At 42.7% G+C, this 19,986-nt stretch overlaps 1 protein-coding gene across 3 annotated transcripts; it reads left to right on the top strand.

The window, feature by feature from the left end:
- The first annotated feature begins 6,823 nt into the window (after positions 1-6,823).
- On the top strand, positions 6,824-19,638 carry LOC125456003 (coiled-coil domain-containing protein 190). Of its 3 annotated transcripts, none has more exons than XM_048538603.2 (5): positions 6,824-6,900; positions 8,226-8,368; positions 12,191-12,400; positions 13,942-14,092; positions 16,607-19,638. In XM_048538603.2, the coding sequence occupies exons 3-5, from the start codon at positions 12,205-12,207 to the stop codon at positions 17,277-17,279; spliced, it is 1,020 nt and encodes a 339-aa protein (XP_048394560.1). In that variant the 5' UTR covers positions 6,824-6,900; positions 8,226-8,368; positions 12,191-12,204; the 3' UTR covers positions 17,280-19,638. The 3 variants fall into 3 exon arrangements, with proteins under 3 accessions (XP_048394560.1, XP_048394559.1, XP_048394561.1); XM_048538602.2 differs by lacking the exon at positions 6,824-6,900 and adding an exon at positions 7,121-7,319; XM_048538604.2 differs by lacking the exon at positions 6,824-6,900 and having other exon boundaries at positions 8,359-8,474.
- The last annotated feature ends 348 nt before the right edge of the window (positions 19,639-19,986 follow it).

The following is a 19,986-nucleotide window of genomic DNA, read 5'->3' as shown; positions in this document are numbered from 1 at the left end:
AATATCTTGTTGTGGGTTGAGTCAGATTGCAGGTGGCAGAAGTGGCAGAGGACGATGCGCTGGATTCAGTGGTTGGTGGGGTGGTATGTGAGGAGCAGGGGGGCTCTGTCTTTTATTTTTGTTGGGGGAGAGGGGGTTTGAGGGCAGAAGTGTGGGAAATGCAAGAGATGCGGTTTGAGGGGATTATGAATCACTGGAGGGGGAAAGTTGCGGACCTTGAAGAAAGAGGACATCTGGGATGCCCATAAGTGGAACGCTCCGTCTTGGGGAGCAGATGCAGCAGAGGTGGATAAGTTGGGAGTAAGGGATCACATCCTTGCAGGAAGGTGGGTGATAGGAGGTGTAGTCAAGGCAGCTGTGGGAGTCGGTGGGTTTGAAATTGATGTCGGTGCTGGGGAGGTTACCAGAGATGGAGACAGAGAGGCCCAGGAAGGGGACGGAGGTATCGGAGATGGTCCAGATGAATTTGAAATTAGGGTGAAAGGTATTGGTAAAATTGATGAGCTGTTCAAGCTCCTGATACAGCAATTGAAGTAGCAGAGGAAGAGGTGAGGGCTAGTGCCAGGTAACAGCACAAAAGGGACTGTTCCACATACCCTGTGTAGAAGTGAGGCTTGTGTTACAGCCACTGCACATCAGTTCCTTAAAGAGGTCATCCTCCAGGCTCTCACAGGGTAGCCCCTGTCGCCAAGGAGCCAACCCCTGACATTGTGTGGTGGTCCAAAAATCTGTGGGTTGTGACTAAAATCATGGCAATCCCGTAGATATCAAGTGTCAACATGCATGAGCATTTTTCAGTCGTCACAAATGATCTGAACGTTGAGGGAGTGGATGATTCCCTTGCAATTAATGAAGATTAAGTTGATCTCAGGGCACCTTGAATGCAGCACATGTGGATTCCATGACCTCTTGGACCTGTGGGAACATAGTCAATACAGCAAAGCAAAAGCCCTCTGTGTCCGACTGGCCGCATCAGTGGTAAAGTGGAAATAAGCAGCATCATTGGTGAATGTGGGATCAGTCACCCGAGAGAAGCACATCCAGGCAATAAATTATACAATCCTGAACCACCTGAAAGGAACTAGTGGCAAATAAACTCTGCCTGTGGTGACTTTGATGGATGTTGGTAATTTGTGTCCGTTTGATCCAATAGTAAAGAAGTCGCCTTCCAGGAGGTCGTAAATGTCCACAATGATCTGCCATGGAAACCTGATCCCCATTGGTGCTGGTGGACAGTCATCCTCAGGAACCTGACCTTCTATCAGTGTGTGCTGGCAGTGAAGGCTGACAAAAGGACTTCGGACAACAGACCAAGTTGAATAAAGCCCAAAGTAGGGTGGAATAGCTTCCAAAATTTGACAATTACCTTCAAAGCAATGAAAGCACATTCACAGCACTAGTCCTGTCTGCGCAAAACTATCACACAATCAGGGCAACAGCTAAGTAGCTTCCCTCTACTGCATCCGCTGCCCCTGATGTGGCTACCTCTACATTGATGAGACCAAGCAGAGGCTTGGAGACCACTTTGTAGAGCACCTATGTGACAAATGATGACACATTCTGGTCACGAACCATTTTAACTGCCCCTCCCACTCCCTGGGCAACATGTCCATCCTGGGCCTCCTCCAGTGTCACAATGACACCACCCGCAAACTGGAGGAGCAGCACCTCATATTCCACCCCGAGAGACTACAGCCCGATGACCTAAACATGGAATTCACCAGATTTAAAATCTCCCCAACCCCAGCCTCATCCCACGTCCAACCCTCCCTCTCATCCCCACCTCCTTGACCTGACACAACCTTTCCATCTTCTCTCCCACCTATCCACCCCTCCCACCTCACTGACCAATCCCCACTACTGCCTACCTGCACTCAGCCATCACCATCCCACCTACCATCCCCAGCCCCATCTCTCCTCTCTCTTTTTATTTCCCAGCTCCCTGCCCCCTCCCCACTTCTGAAGAAGAGTCCCGACCCGAAACAGCGACTTTCCTGCTCCTCTGATCCTGCTGTGTTCCTCCAGCTCCACACTTTGTTATCCCTCTTTAAAGGCTTTCCACTTTGTCAGTTTCATTGATCAATGATAATTTCCTGCTGTGCTCTTGACTTATAGACCCTGGCTAGTTCCACACAGTTCAAGCATGTTGTTAAAGCTAGAATTCTGGATTAAATTTACAACTGATCAATTGAAATTATTTACCTGACAGCTCCATAAGGATCTCCTACTCGCCTCCTAATTTGTGAAGTCAAATTTAGAACTGGCCAAACTCCTGAACGTTTCACCCAATCACCACTGCCATCCCCTTCACCCCCGCAAATCTCACCGTTACAATTCTGCCCATTAACAGCATTAATTGAGTCGAATCTTTGTGAACTGGGACTGAGGAGTTATCATGCTTTTCATCTCATTCAACAGTATAATCTTAGAAAGCAAGTTGATACTGGCCTGAAATTAACTAGGTCAAATCATAACTAATCCAGTCCGCAGGTTAGCAGGTGTGACAAAGAAATATCTTTATGAACATGTCCTTTGCTGCCTGCCAAGATTATCCAGGCTTTGAGCCATAAAACAAGTACAGACTCTTCTTACTTTCAAGGCCATTGAATTTCAATTGATAAAGTTCCTCCTGTACTAACAATTTCTTCTTAAGCAAAGCAATGTCACCTCTCTGAAGAATAACAATAGACTAGGTGTACCACCCTGACGCCTGTCTGACTACGTTATTACTAAATAGTACGCAACAGCCTTCTTTTTCAAGTGATATTTCATAATAGAAGAAAGTAAGCAATACGAGATTGACAGTTCTATTCTTTTTAACACAAGCTGGAAACGAACTCTACCTATCTGTGCATTACAACTTCACGTATTGGTTATTTGCTGGCACACTTCCACTGCATTAGCTGATTTTTTGATTTTGTTGAAGCTAATGTGTAATAGCTACGAGATTCTGGAAATTTTATTGAGCAATCTGTTTGTACAGCTATTAAAGAAATAAGCATTTAATTTATTTTTGGTCAACGGTAGGGAAATACAGTCACGAGCCACTCCAATATGATCTGAAACTTCCTGAAAGGGCCAGCCCAAGGTTTTTTGGTTGAACTACGGGAGGAATCATACATGGGTGAGTGATTCGGGCTACAGTGTGATTTGTGGCAGAAACAGACTGGAATTCCAGCAAAGCACGTCTCGAATATGGTAGCATCTTACACAGTTTTTGAGACAGTAGGAACTGCCGATGCTAGAGTCGGAGATAACACAGTGTGGAGCTGGACGAACACAGCAGGCCAGGCAGCATCAGAGGAGCAGGAAGGCTGACGTTTCGGGTCTGGACACTTTTTCAGAAAAAAAAATGGTTTCTGAAGAAGGGTCCAGACCCGAAACATCAGCTTTCCTGCTCCTCTGCTGCCTGGCCTGCTGTGTTCATCCAGCTCCACACCTTGTTATCTTTGCACAGTCTTTAATGCTTTTGATGATTGGTGGGGTGAGATTCTCGCTAGGCAATGACAAGTTGCTAACTAAAGTGGATTACAGCTTGTTAATTTTTTTTAAGTGCCTATTAATGATACAATGTGCCTCACAAATATTCAGCGTCCTATCTTACCAAATTCACCAAACAGGTTAGGAATCAAGGAATGTCAACATGGAGATCAGAGCGGGCATATAGGTTCACCACTTGCTCCAAAGGACATCCATGTTAGACAGTGGGCACCAACACTTCAGGGCACGTTCCATGGGCATCAACCACACACACGCCATGCCCACAAACATCGGCATCCAATATTTGTCAGCCTCTAAGAACTCTCATTGCATGTTTCCAATGCAGGTACAGTACACTGCTGCACTTCATTGCTGAACTGGCAACTATCATTGCAATGCTCCTACATTTGCTGTATTTTGAGGAACATACACTCAGCTAATGGACTGATTCAGGCTGCATTTCCTAGTTCTTAAGTCACTATTACAGCGCTCACAGCATCGCTGCCTTGCATTGCCTTGTCTTGCCTTTATGCACATTGCCCCCTCAGCCAAAGATATCAGGCTCAAAATACTTCTGATTTGCCTTTCAGCTTAGAGCAGACACATAAGCAGGAACCTGGTCACGGTTGTTAGCGGGCTTCAGTCATGTGAAGGGAGATAGCCCTCACACAGTGGGGGGTCCTGGCACAGGAAGACAATGGCAGCCTCCGAAACCAATCCTGGGGCTTGGACACGGTCTGTCAGCTGGTCACGACAGTGAGAGTCGGGACACTGTCTACATAAAGGGTGTGTTGGGCAGGTCACCACCCTTCTTTACTCGTTCTGCCTTATTGTGCACTGTTTTCCTCTTGGAGTTAGAGAATATGACAGGAAATGGATGTGGGTGGCACAGTACAACTTTCAACGCAGCTGAGGAGGTGTGCCAAGCAAATGAGTAGGCAGTGCAGGGAGCATACAGGTTTAGTGGTAACAGGGTTGAATTGGGTGATTGTCAGCAATAGTAAAAGAGCAAAGCATGAGCCTTGATGGAAGTGAGTACAGCAGCAGGGTCAGAGTGAGTGTAAGGTTTCAGAGAGAAGAAGGTGACACTTATGCTCGTGGACTGGACAAGATCATTGATCTCCTCCCTGTGTTGATGTGCGTTCCTCCAAATGCTGAATGTGCACTGAGCTGGGAGGCAACCTCAGAGCAGCACTATGATCTGGTGCCGTGGCCTCTTTTGCTGGTCCAGGGGAAAGATAACATTCTGCCTGCTCGCCTCACCAGTCCAGCAGGACCTCGAGGGCTTCAGCCACAAAGTGAGACCGCAAATTTCCCTTGTCTGCCATGTCCAGGGCAAACGTCAAGTACTGTGTAGGGCAGCGCCGGACAACAGCAGTTGTCTAGCTACAAGACAGCCTTATACTGTGCCTGTTGAATCTAGGATGTCAGGGCAGTGCAAGGCTGTTCCAGGAGTACTGCATGGTAAGGAGGAGCTGGAATCAGATGAGAGAGATGTCATGGGTTGGGGTATCTAGTTAATGAGGTGAGTTTGCTAAGATTTCACCTAATCAGTGAAAAACCCTCTTAAAAAACTTAATGCAACTGACACTTAACCCAAAAAGAAGTAAAGTTCAGCCTTCCATTGGTATCTCCACAGATGCTGCCTGACCTGCTGAGTTTCTCCAGCATTTTCTGTTTTCATTTAAAACAGAGAGCCTGGGGAACTACACTACAAACCTTCCCGGCCCAAAATTATTCTTTGTTCCTTATCCCTCCACTACTTTTGTATCTAAGCTGCTCCTGGCCCTTTTATTTTTAAACCTATAACTTTCCTCAGGTCTGTTGTGGTGGCACTACATTGAAGGCCTTTTGGAAGTAAATGCATGCCGCAAATATAGTCTTCCCCTCGTTGATCCTCTCTGCTTGCTCTCAAAAACTCCAGTAAGTTATTTAGATGCATTTTTTTCCTTAACAAATCCATGCTGACTCTTCCAAATTAATCCACATCTTTCCATGGACTGTATGTTCTACCCTGAATAATTGTTTCCACAATTTGCCCTACTACAAAGGTTAAACTGACTGATCTGCAATTGCTGAACTGATCTTTACAAATGTTTTGAAGAGGAGCTCGGCTCAGTGGTTAGCACTGCTGCTTCACAGCACCAAGGACCCGGGTTCAATTTCACCCTCGGGCGACTGTCTGTGCGGAGTTTGCACGTTCTCCCCGTGTCTGCGTGGGTTTCCTCTGGGTGCTCTGGTTTCCTCCCACAGTCCAAGGATGTGCAGGTGAGGTGGGTTGGTCGTACTAAATTGCCCAAGGTGTTCAAGCATGTGTAGATTAGGTAGGTTATAGGGGAAATGGGTCTGGGTGGGATGCTCTGAGGGTCGATGTGGACTTGTTGGGCCAAAGGGACTGTTTCCACACCGCAGGGATTCAATGAAGAGCATTGTGGCGAGGTCCCTTTCACCAAAGTGGGTTGTCACTTTTCCTTTTGGGGATATTTCCTTTCCAAACAATGGTCCAGCAGCATAGTATGAAAAGGAGTTCCTGGCTCCTAGCATTTGAAGTGGTATGGAGCTTTGCTTTAAACAGAGACCAGTAACATGAATGTTACAGTGCTGCCTGATGGGTTGGAAGGACATTGTAGATTTAATAAGGTGAACAGTGGAAGATCTGTGAGATATGTCACTTTGAGCCAAGGTGGGAAACCTTCCATGAAACTCCCTGATAATAACACTTAGCATAAAAATGGTAAGTCACACAGCTACACCCAAAGCAGTATGACTATGTGTGAGACCGTTTGGGGTGAGATGTTTGTAAAATAGTTCTGGATCTAATGTTAGAGACAATGGGAACTACACATGCTGGAGAATCCGAGATAACAAGGTGTAGAGCTGGATGAACAAAGCAGGCTAAGCAGCATCAGAGGAGCAAGAAAGCTGATGTTTCAGGCCGAGACCCTTCATCGGGTCTATCCTGAATCTAACCTAGTCTGATGTCACACACAGTCTGTGGGTAGAGACAGGGAAATCTAGGTTTTGGAGGGGCAGATGTTTCTGTGCCAGCTCCCAAAAGGGGCTCGTAATAAAATCTGACTAAATGAGGTTGTATGTTTTGCCATTGTGCAGTAAATCATCAGTTCCGGGGAGCAGTCACTGGGCCCAAAAAACTTTGGTTTCTCTCCAAAGATGCTGCCAGGCGAGCTGAGCTTTCTCAGCAATTTCTCTTTTTGGTTCTGATTTCCAGCATCTGCAGTTCTTTCGGTTTTTGTGCAATAAACCATCTCGTCACCTAAATGCAGTGCCTCTGCTGTAAATATTCTGTCGTGATACATCCTCTGTCACTAATTGCAAAAGGCAAAGTAAAGACAATGAGGAATGACGGCAGTAAACTACCTCTTACCCAGCACCACATGAAGGTAGAGCAGGCAAATACTGGTGAGATTATGTGGGAAAACATATAAAAATTGATCTGTTCTCCAACACCGTTTTGGCTGAGCATTTTTCTCACTTGAACAAGAGCTCTTGTTATCATAACTTTGAAACAGAAAAGTTCCTTTCCGGCTGCCTCATATCACAGGCCTATTTACTTTCACAAGGCAAGGCGGGGGCTTGTGACAAAATTTGACGGACGGTTCGTTCCCAGTGGCAACGAGAAAGGCAGGGGGGAGCAGGCCGCTCAGTGAGGTGCAGATTTATACAGGGAGCTGGGGCCTCCGGCAGCAGCAGTGTTGAGCAGGGACGCGCTGATCAGCATCAGCACTTCTGCCGTTCACACGCTGAAGGTCGCCCACGACATCACCGTGAGCTTCCCGAAAGAGACGTGTTATTTTTCACATTCATCCTTTCTCTGAGCGGTAAGTAACTTCCTCTGTCCATTACGACTGGTGGAAGGGACATAAGGTAAACTAGGCTGGAAAGTAAGGTTAAAATAGCGACCACGCAGGAGAGAGCTGGAATAGTTTCAATGTATTGTTTGTACTCCATTAATCCCCTGGATGTGCAATTACTGCACACCGTTTGCTAACCTTTCTATGTTTATTATTTTTCGTTAAATTGTTCGTTCATTACCAACTTTGTTTTGCACTCACCTTGTACGAACTTTGCTGTCAATATTTCTGCATTAAATGCTGTTTATTTGACTGCATGTTGTGCTAACTTTAAAACAAACATGCAGTCTAGTAAACAGCATTAGTATGTTTCAATGTGATCATGCCCAAGACACTGTCCTGCATTTCTTGAATTAGTACCATGGGCTCATTTGCAGGTGCCTAGATAGGGTCTTGGTTTAATAACACCCAAAGGACTGTGCCTCCTCAGCACAATACTCCCTCAGTACCACACTCTCCGGTGTCAACATTCATGTGGGGATCACGACTTTGGAATGGGACTAAGACCCACTATCTGAGTTATGGCTAAAACCAAATCAGATCTTCAGTGATGCTGGGATTTTATGGCTGAACAGCCAGCTTGTCTCACCAGTAGAATGGATAGGAATTTATCCAGTTGCTGGTGGTTGAAGTGGATCTCACTCCTTTCCAGCTAACGGTGTAAGACAAAGGTTTGGATGGTTTTATTTGGGCCAGCAGCAGGAAACTGCTAAGATACTGAGAAACACTCACCATCTCATCGTGTGCATTTCAAAGTGTTTTTCCAAATGAGGTGAGGCTGAGGTCAACTGAACATTTGTTGTGACATTCACATCTTCAGAGTTAAAATGCTTCTCTGTATCCCATTTCAATTTACCTTTTGATTTATTTCAGGAAAAGGACTACAGTCAACATCAGTCAGCATGTTTCCATGATGACAGACTGTGTGGAATGATTCTCTCCACAAAAGGAGTCAGCTGCTCTAAGTTAACAACCCAAGATTGATTTTGGTCAATTCCTGACATCACCAGCATCAGGTGAAAATTGCTAATGCATATGTGAAAACCTACTTAGTGACCGCAAATACCAAAACTTTCTAGAGTTCCTTTTGCTGGATAGAGGACTTTGTGCAATCTCACTAAGGTAATTTTCAATTCTGACTGTCCTTTTGTCAGATATGGCCTGACCCCCTTGGTTCACAGTGAAGCTCAGGTGCTCCTTCTGCAGCCAGCTTTCTTGTAGTCTTTCACGATCGGTTTTTAAGATCCAAAAAGTACTTTAGAGTTCACATAAAACAGGAGCATGGCAATGTCTAAATCCTGGATACATAAACATAGTTAACGTAGACGATTTTGGTATTGCTTACAATGGACACCAATTTGAAGCTTATAGCCAAGCAACCATAAACAATGACAAGTTTTTTGTGGACCCAATATTACAAACCTTAGTGAATGTTACCATTGTTGTCGCAATATAACTACCCCATCTTCAAATTCTGAATCTGGAGTGAAAGCTAAAAAAACATGCTTTAATAAGATTAGTTTATATGAAAGCAACACGTCCAGGTTAAAAAGCCTGAACCATGAATCTTTTTTGCTGGCAAATTCTTTAGATCATCGGAAAGGTGAGTCTTCAAATCATATACAGCAAATCTTTTCAAATTGTAATAATGATGCACGTCCACTTAAAAGTCAAAAGAGCAACATGCGCTATCAGGAGGTAAACATAAAGCAGCATGTCGGGACAATTTATTTGTATAGGAGACTGATTGATTTTTTTTGGTGTTAACCTAGTAACACTTTGGAAGTTGTTTGCCATTTCTACTTCCTAAGGTTCCAATTCTGTCTGATTATCTGAATGCAATGAAGGAAGATCTTTTCTAGGCACTATGTAATTGTAAATGTTTTTCTGAAAAACGAAGGAAAATTGACCCACCTCGCTACAGAGTGCAATCAGAAGACATTCACTCACCAAAAAGAAATAGTGCAAAGAAAATCCAAAACAGAAACATTTTGCTCAAAGATAACACGGTGTGAAGCTGGATGAGCACAGCAGCCCAAGCAGCGTCAGAGTAGCAGTAAAGTTTGACGTTTGGGATCGAGATCCTCGACCCCAAACGTCAAACTTTCCTGCTCCTCTGATGCTGCTTGGCCCGCTGTGTTCATCCAGCTTCACACCATGTTATCTCAGATTCTCCAGCATCGGCAGTTACTACTATTTCTGTAACAGTTTGCCCAAAGCCACTTTATCATTTATATCAAATGTGTTGAGTTGTGTGGCAGTTGGGAGGTCATCTTGCAGTTGTACATGACATTGGTCAAGTGACTTTTGGAATACTGTGTTCAGTTGCGGCCTCCCTGTCATAGGAAAGATGCTGTGAATCTTGAAAGGGTTTGGAAGAGATGCACAAGGATGTTGCCGGGGTTGGAGCATTTGAGCTATAGGGAGAGGCCGAATAGGCTGGTGCTATTTTCCCTGCAGCATTGGAGGCTGAGGAGTGCCCTTATAGGGGTTTATAAAATCAAGAGGGGAACAGATAGGGTGAATAGCCAAGGTCTTTAACCACAGGGAAGGGCAGTTCAAAACTAAAGGGCATAGATTCAAGGTGAGAGGGGAAAGATTTAAAAAGGACCCAAGGGGTAACTATTTCACGCAGAGGATAGTGCACGTATGGAATTAGCTGCCAGAGGAAGTGATGGAGAGAGGTACAGTTACACCATTTAAAAGGCATCTGGATGGGCATATGAGTAGGAAAGGTTGAAAGAGTTATGGGCCAAATGCTGGCAAATGGAACTACGTTCATTTAGGATTTCTGGGCAGCTTGAAGGAGTTGGACTGAAGGGTCTGTCTCCATGCTGTACATCTGTATGGCTCTACATACAATTTTAAGGTGTTAAGGGTGTTTCATGTGACAGCACATTTAAAGGGCCGTTTATTAGACCAGGAGGCTCGGAAAAAGTTCCACCTGCTGCAGGTGTGTGTAATAACGTCTCTGAAAAAGTTAATTAGAAAATTAAGTTTAAACAACAACAAAGGAAAGGATTAGGGAGACATTTATAATACCTGAGCTGTAGTTAAGATAGGAACTGTACTCCTGAGTGCTTCACTAACCCTGATCAAATATTATTAATGTCTAAATATCTATTATAACCAACTCTGTATTTCTGTTTAAAACTTCGTTTATCATATCTCCACCTTAATTCCTTGTGTATGTCCCAATCATTTGTTTTATGAAACCTTTATTTTTAAAGTACGGTGTGAGCAGTGCATTTTGCTTCCTGGTTTGGTGTCTGTGAGAATACTTCACTGCGAATGGCTACTTATCCTGCTTGATGACATCACTGTTGCTGGGCACCTAGCGATCCCCTTGACTTGGCACCAGATTCAGTGTGACATCTCGAAAGCGGGAATCTATGCCTCAGAGGCTACCAGCTTTTTGTGGGCAGCTTTGTTCAGAATCAGTGGTGAGCACTGATTGTGTAAACCACGACACTTCTACAAACTGAGGTGGAAGAAAGATCAATCATAATTGAGTAAGTTGTGAGAAATGTTGCAGGAAAGTGATGGCTCTTTTCACAGAAATCTGGCCTTATGTTTCTCTGAAACCCCGAGAAAGTATTACAACTTTCAGTGACTGCCATGAGCTGGCAATACTGGCACTGCCATTAACAGATTTGATCAGCAGCCTTTATTCCCTATCTCTGAGTTAACAGTTCAAGATTGATTTTGTTCACTTCCTGACAACAGTAAGCTTCAGGTGAAAATTTCTGATGCATACATGAAAACCTACTAATTGACTGTAAACTTCAAAACCTTCTGGAGTTTCTGTTGCTGGATAGAGAGCATTGTATAAATTCACCAGTTTTCAATTCTGACTGTCCTTTTATCAGGTATGGCTCTGAACCACTCCAATCACAATGGAGTCCAGATTGCCAAGTTAGTAGTTGAACCAGCCTGCCATCATTCAGCTTTTTTTCCCTTTCTCTCTTCCCAACGAACATTCTCAAAATCATCCATGATAATGTTTTCCCACTCCCTTCCCCTTACTCTAAATATTTACTCACGGCTACATAAAATGCCAGTGGAATGTTGGTCTTTCTTCCTCAGGGGGCTGAAATATACGCTAATTGAAGTCATGTAATAGTGTTTGTTCTGTTTAGACCCAATTTGGAGTACTTTGTTCAGCCTGGACATTTTCCCACAGGAAAGAAATACAAGATAGAACACAGAACAGATGTACCAGAACTAAAGCGGTAAACTCCTAAGAATGAGTTGCATTGACTCAGCTGTTTCTTTACCTATAGATGATTAAGGTACATTCTGCTTGATTATAGGAGTTGATAAGTCTGATCAAAAGAAACTATATCCTTCGTTGGAGGAATTCCCAACAAGGGTGCGTAATCTTAATGTTACAGTGAGACAGTTGATGTTAATGGCAGGAAATAGTTTGTTTGTGAAAATGACATTGGAAATATATAACACTCTCCCCAAAAACTTTTTGTGACTGGGTCAATAGAAACCATTCAAAGTGATTATGGTAGATAGGGGTATTAACGTTTACAGAGACAAGATCCATCAATAGAATAGTTACAGATCTGCCAAGTTCCTCATGAATGGTGGAACATGCTCAAGGAACTGTATGAAAGCTCCTCCTGTTTCTGTCTTCCCTCCTTTCTTCCTTTCTGAGGTCCAAACATTGATGAAAAAACCTTCAAAAATCTGTCAAATTCTGTAAATGGGACCCAAAAGTATTCTCCATGTTGTGCCATTAATGAGATTGACCCTAATACAGGTAGGATTGTCTTTGCCAGAGTGTCAATGTACAGAGTGGCCGCTAATGCATAATGTTTGCCTTGTAGCTTCCACCGAGAAAATGCAACGCCTGAGGTCGCATATTTTCGAAGGAGGCATAACAAGGCAGTTGGAGGCAGAGAGGCGTGAGTCCAAGCGTGCAGAAGCTAGGCTCCAGAATGGATTACAGAATTTGGAGGAGGCAAGATTTTATTGCATTGACAGAATGATCAAAGAACAAAGGCAGATCCAGAGAGACCTGATAAGAATAAAAAATGGTGAGTTGCCCCCTGTTAACCCAGAGATTCGCTCAGATTCTGTCTTAAGAGTGATTACAGTAGAATATTGATATTCTCACAGTTCAACTTTTTCACAGTTTGATGCAATCTCCTTAAATGCAAATTATCCTGAAAGTCAATTATTTGACGAGACCTCCATGCTCTACTTCCCTCTCGTGCAAAAGAGTTGTTGCCATGGAAAAATACAATGGAGGGAGGGAAAATTATGCTTGAATCTCCTGTAAAATGTCAACAGAACTATAACATAAATGCAGAAAAGTATGTTTTCTCTGAGGAAATTTGTACAGAACTGAATTTCTTCAGTTGAATTTTCATTCATGAATTTCCTGGGTGGTTTCTGAAAGGCGGTTATAGAACATAGAACATTACAGCGCAGAACAGGCCCTTCGGCCCTCGATGTTGCCCCGACCTGTGAACCAATCTAAGCCCCTCCCCCACACTATCCCATCATTATCCATATGCATATAGAGTCATAGTCGTACAACGCAGAAACAGACATAAAAAAACGACATTCCACGTTAGGCAAGTCCGTCCTTGCACATTTCCTGGTCAGTAGCCTTCTCTTCTAAAGCAGTGTAGACTAATCCAGGGATCCATAGAAGTAGGAATGGGAAGGGTCTTCATGGAAACTATCCCTAAATTTATTCATTCGTGGGACCTGGTTGTCAGTTGCTAAGTTAGCATCTATTGTGCTTGAGAAAGTGATGATGAACCACTACAGTTGTTGAGGTATGGGGATACCCACGGTGCTGTAAGGGAGGAAATTTCTGGATTTTGACCCAGTGACAATAAAGAAACAGACATACGTTTTCAATGTAATATGTGGCTTGCAGGCAAATTTGAAGGCCATATGTTCCCATACATCTGTGGCCCTCATCCCTCTAGGTGGTAGAATGTAAATTTGGAGGGTTTGTCACTGGAGCTTGCTAAGTTACTACAGTGTATCTTGTAAATGGTACACAGTACTGCCATTGTGAGTTGGTGGGAAAGGGAATGAAAGTGGTGGATGGGGGTGCTAGTCATGCAGTTTGCTTTGTCCTGGATGGCGTCAAATTTCTTGACAGTTACTTAAGGCACATGGGGAGTATCCCATCACACTCCCGAAGTGTGCCTTGTAAATGGGGGACAGGCTTTGTGGATGCAAGATGTAAGTCACTTGCTGCAAAATTGCTAGTCTCTGATAGGGCAGTGGTAACCCTTGCTGACTCAGAAATCACAACCCCAAAGTTGTAGCTTGCTACCTGTTTTGGGGATCCTGATCCCGACTTGGGGAAGCTCTGATATGGTTTGATCATAGATTCTTTTGATATAATCTACCATTTTTGATGTGAAATTCAATATTCCTTTGGCTTTACCAATGGTGGCTCTGAATATGTTTAACATTAAGTCTATTGATACTGCGGTTTCACTCAACTTCAACCCTAACTCCTTCATCATGGTTCCTCAAGTTGTTGCGTTATTAAGTTTTACTTCCTATCTGCAAATCTGGCTCAAATATTTAACACTCTCTCAATCCTCAGGTTATTCCAAGAAGGCATTAGGAAATCTCAGAATGCTGTATCCTGATAATAGCACTTCGACCAGAGGGAAGTCTGGCTTGAGTAATCTCATTTTGCCCAGCATTCCGGGCGTGAATAATCACGCTGTCATACTGGAATCAGAAAGAATCAGGTAATGAAATACTTACCTAGATTTGTGTAAACCTAAAGACCGTCTCTAATAATCTTCAATGGTACAGAAACAGAAATTGCTGGAAAAGCTCAGCAGGTCAGTCAGCATCTGTGGAGAGAACTCAGAGTTAACATTTCCTTTCTCAAAACCGAAGGGGTACTCGACTCGAAACATTGACTCTGATTTCTCTCCACAGATGCCGCCAGACCTGCTGAGCTTTTCCAGCAATTTCTGTTTATCCATGCATCTGCAATTTATTTGGTTTTTATGTAATATTCATTGCTAGTTGTACAACATTAAATGTTAAGAAGGAACGCTCAGTGATCATGAGAGAATTTCTTTTCAACTTTCAGGTCTAAGTGGTTCAGTCAGGCACTCCAAGTTAAGAAATTTACTATGGCAACAAGTATATAGTCTGAAGCTATTGGACAGAAATGTTGAATGCTCCAATGTTCTTACTATCAGATGGCCAACCAGGAATTTCTCCTACCTTACCATCTGCCACTGCCATTATATTAGAAGAGTCTTCAACCTGTTTAATGATGTTATGAAAGTCCCTTCTTTGGCCACCAGAAAGCTTGGGACTTGAACACAGAGCTGTGGTTCAGAGGCAGGGACTCTGCCTGCAGCACCACAAGATCTCCACTGAGTGGATATGATAAAGATCAAAGGAACTTAGAAAAAAATGGCTTCATGTTCTCTTTATCTGGTGGACAAAACCATAAAACCAAAAGACATAGGAGCAGAATTAGGTATTTGGCCTGCCGAGTTTGCTCCTCCATTCAGTGACATCTTGGGTGATGTGATATTCCTTAACTCCACTTTCCTGCCTTCTCGCTATAACCCTTGATTCCCTGACTGATTAAAAATCTGTCTGTCTCAGCCATGAATATACTTAATACCCCAGCCTTGATCACCTTCTGTGATAAAGTATTCTACAAATGCATTGCCCTCTGACAGAAGAAATTCCTCCTCACCTCTGTTTTCACCTCTCACCACATGTCTAAGGATGTGACCCATCATTCTGAGATGATGCCATCCTTGTCTCTCCCACAAATGGATGAAAAAAACCTTTCTCCATTTACCCTAAGAATCTTGGATGTTTCAATCAAGTTACTTCTCATTCTTCTAAACTCCAGTGTGTTCAAGTGCAAATTACTCAACATGTCCTCAAAAGACATTCCCTCTGTACCCAGTGTCAGCCAACTGAACATTCTCTGGACTGTCCCCAGTGTCAGGATATCTTTCCTCAGGTAGATAGCCCAAAATTGATCACAATGTCCCAGCTGTGGTTTGACACGTTTGTTGTGTAGTTTTGGTAAAGTCTTCCTACTTTTGTACTCCATTCCCTTTGAAATAAAGGGCAACGTTCCATTTGCCTTCTTTGTTTTCCACGGAACTTGGACCTTTTGTGATTCAGGAATGAGGCCTGCCAAATTCCTCCGTTCTATAGCTTTCTGCAATCTTTCTCCATTTAAATAATATTCGGCCCCTGTATTCTTCCCACCCAAGAACGTAACCTCACGTTTTTCCCACTTTATATCCCATCTGTGAAATTTTTTCACACTTGCTTAACCTGCCTGTTTTCCCTGTGCAGACTCTTTGAGTCATCATCATTACTTGCCTTTCCATCTATTTTTTGTGTCATCAGCAAACTTGTCTCCCCTGCGCCAACCTGCCTCACTCTCCACATTCCGGCTGGTTAGTACTAATGATGGTCAAGATCAAACTACAACTGGCATGTGTAAGTTAGGACCCTACTAGCTTTGAATACGCAATGTAACTGTCTATCCAGAAGTTTCACTTACAATCGGGGACTGGCAGAATCTCCAGATCAAGTGACTCCGAGTTTTAACTAGCCACTCATCCACTCAGTTTCCAGTGGGGTGATCGGGATAAAGTAATTACACTGCCCCCTGGTGAATATTTTCTTGGCAGCACTTCTGATCTCTGTGATGCTGTAGCTTTTCACAGATCTGCCTGTTTTTAACAGTGAAAGATCTGTAGCTCAGAAATCCACTGAGCACAGCAGGTAAAGTGCTTTAATTTTTATTTCGAGAAGTTCCACCCATCCAAAATAAAGCTATTTTCTTCATTTGTGAGCAGGAGATAACCCGTGAACTCAATGTTCTTATTTCTTACCCACTCCCCCACCAGCACCCCATGCCAAATACTAGCCCATTGCATGCTATTGAAATTAGTAAGAATGTGGATTAATGCAACAGTTAGCTTGAAGACATTGATCTATCTGGGCTACCTGTGGGTAAGTTTTGGTGTGACTTCGGCTTAAATTTTTAAGAACCAAGATTTCTTATTGACTCTATTCAGAAACTCTTGAGTTATCTCTTTTTCTCACTCCAGTCAGTCCAGCGGAAGTATATTTGAAATGGATTAGACATGACTGGTATATTCAAACTCAAACCAAGTTTAAAAGGCCAACTTGCACTGGAGCCAACACGCAAAAGAACATGCCATACATAAGCTCAAATGTTTTGCTTTGCTTTACAATTTTAGGATGCAGAGCTGTTACTCTACAAAGGCTGGCAGGATTGTGATGCCACCTAGTGCCTCGCTCACTTTGCAGACACAGATAAACAACTTCCTCAATGGGTTGAGCAGCAGGCAGGAAAAGTCTGACGGGCACCCGGGTGCAAGACAGATCCAGCCTGACACACCATCCAGCAAACTCAAAGCCGAAACCTCAATCAACAGCATCAAGTTATCAGCACTGAAGCACCCCAACACCAAACACGTGAGTATTTCAGAGAAGTCAACAGTCCTGGATGAGGCCAGTGGGAGAGAAAACCAAGGTGTAGTTGACCAAACAGAGCAAGAAGCAAGCGATGTCGAGACTGATGGCAGCGATCAAGCCCAAGGACAAAGCAGATCCAGGGAGTCCACAAGCAGCCCACCGCTCTCAGCTTGCCATGAAAACCCTGGATACGATTCGGAGTTTTATGCTCCAGATGGGTTGCCCAGAACCATGCATACCATGCCCAGTTTTCTGGAAGCCTTTGCGGAAGCGAAGAAAGCGAGGTACATCAGGCACCGAATCAAACCCGAAGATGAGAGGGAACTCTCGATCAGCGAAATCTTTGCGAAGAGAAAGGGCCTTGCTCGAGATATCACTGTCAAAGAGTTGGAAACCAACAAGGAAACGCTCTTCCCAGGAATAAATGCAGCTTAAAGGAATATTCAAGGATCCATTCAAACAAATGAAAATAAATTCTGTGCCATAATGACAACATTCTCCTTCAGGAGATTGGTCCCAAATGTGCTTGGGTTGACTTTGCAGTGGTTGAGGTAGGATAATGCCCCATGCTCCAATGTTGACCTTGCGAGGTAGCTTACAAAGGGGCATGGGAGAGCACCGCGTTAGCTTGGCACTGGCAGGTGGAAGTATGACCAGACACACTTGTCCAATTGAAAGATGTCAAATAAATTTCTGCCTTGACCCATGCACTGGTTCAATCAACCCAAAGCAAAAGGATCAATTTGTGTTTCATGGGTGAAAAAAAATTGCTGAGTTGAGCCTCTACATGTGCATTTATAGAGTATAGCTTACCTCATTGAACTTGCTGGCCACGCTACAGCATTGCTGCCTTGTCCTGATTTCTGACTTCCTGCAACGTATCCTTGGCATTTTGTACCCAAGAAAATAACAATACATAATACTGAAGAAAAACCACATAAGACTCGAAACACTTATTCCATTTCTGTCTCCCCAGATGCAGCCAGGCCTGCTGAGTTTCTCCAGCATTCTGAGTTTGTTTTAGATTTCCAGCACCTACAGTATTTTGCTTTCAATACATAATACTTATCTCTCTCAGTCTTGAAAGTTCCCAGTATCTGGGGGAAGAGAATTCCAAATACCTATTACCCATTTCATGAGAAACTTACTTCCTGATTTTGCCACTGAGCAACCTAGTTTTTGATTCTCTCAGCAAATTAAATAGACTCTCCATTTTAACCCTGTAATATCCTTTTAACATTTTAAATACTTTAATAGGAACATTCCTTCTGTACGCAGAATACAAACGTAATTTGTGCAAGCATAACTGAACTCTCCAAGGCCTGGCCTCATTTGGATAAAACATGCACTGGACTTGAAACATTAATATTGTTTTTCTCTCTACAGATGTTGCAAGACCTGCTGAGTTTCTCCAGTTTGTATCATTCTGCTGAATCAGTCCCACATTTCTTTAAGGTCGGTGCTTCTTAGCTAAAGTGCAGACAGCATTAGTCTATTTAGTGTTGGGAGAAAAGGAGTCCTTCTGCCTGAACACTCATTACTTTAAAAATTAACCAGAGCTCGGCTTACCATTTGGAGCGTGAATACACAGAGGTTATACATCATTGACTGAGGGACACAGGTGGTAGTAACTTCGGTTGCTAGCTGTATGCCATATTCCCTCAAGCCAAGGCCTGTAACTGCAGTGTAGATTCAGCTTGAAGTTCTGCTCTCCAGCAGCCAAACAGGAAGCTCATTTCACTAAAGTAAAGGTGAAAAGTTTCACCAAATGGATATTAAATACGATTGGCTGAGATGTCTGTGCTATTCGTAACGTATGTTATTCAGCAATTTATGATGAGACAGAAATAATCCATGAATTGTGAACTTCAGGACAATTGGAACCAGTACATCTGCTCACATTCGGAAAATTCCATACCTGTCCATTTCTGTTCCAGCCCCAAAGCTGTTTTACAAAGAGGACACAGTGACAGTGTAACAGTAAACCAGAACTGAAGAGGACTTGCAGATCAAGAGGCATCTAACCTTCACTTATTTAAAATATATTGATGAAATTTATGACATAGTAGACTAGTAAGTAATGTTAATAAAATGTAATGTTAATTCTTAATTTCTCATTTTTAGCATCAATGTTAATTAAAATACTTTTTAAAAATATTTAGGCATGACAATGATACTTTTAGTTGAAACCTTTAAGACTAAGTTGCAAAATATAGGTGTTCCAAGGCAAAATAGGGGTCTACAAAATGAAGTAGTCTCAAGTAAAATGTACATATAAAGCTGTGGTAGAACAAATTACCTTGAACATTTATGTTCCAAGTTGGAGCCTGCAGGTAAAATGCAAATACTGTAATATCCTATTTTGTATTTATTGTGAGGCTTCTGAACATTCATAGCTTCTACTTTCAAACTGTGAGCAGCACAATTTATTAGCAGACAAGTACATCATTTCTCTGGTTTTCTACAATTGTGAGATTTTATGCTATAATACGTTGCTATTTAATATAATGTATGAAGTATTTTCACTGAAACACTGAGATATAGTCACTTTCTTGTCATTTACATGAACTAAAACCAAAATGAGATGTTTCATTTCTTTCATGGTCATCATGATAACTTGTGAAGTCATGGAATGTTTGACATAAGATCACTATTTTCCAAAATCGGGAAATGTAACTGTGACAAGCATCATTTGACTTTCTAAATCTGTATATTAATTATGAAACAAATAGTCTTCAATTGTGATGAGAAAGTTCAAACTATCTTAAATAAAATCTTGATTGTAAATGTACAAGAGTTTGTTATTTTAGTACTTCTCTCTGCAGCCCGTACATAGAATAACCAACACACAATTTTACTAAGTACAGTTTATTCTTCTATTTCCTCATCCCACTCTTCCCCATTTCACCAGCCCTATACCTCAGTAACTCCTCTGAAATAAAAGTCTATCCTAACCTCTCTGCTAGCTCAATGAGTGATCATCTTAAATGGGTTATTTCCTCATTACTGATTGCACAGTAATTGACCTATTCAAAATCCTTGACCATTTCAAGAAAAGCAGCAGAAATACCTCAAAGGACAGGATGAGATATAATGAGTCATGAAGTGAACATAACCTGTCACATCATGGTCCATAATATGA

The sequence above is a fragment of the Stegostoma tigrinum genome, chromosome 8, assembly GCF_030684315.1.
Source record: "Stegostoma tigrinum isolate sSteTig4 chromosome 8, sSteTig4.hap1, whole genome shotgun sequence".
NCBI lineage: Eukaryota > Metazoa > Chordata > Chondrichthyes > Orectolobiformes > Stegostomatidae > Stegostoma > Stegostoma tigrinum.
Note: the sequence above shows the minus strand (reverse complement) of the source record. Positions and strands in the feature narration are given on the sequence as shown.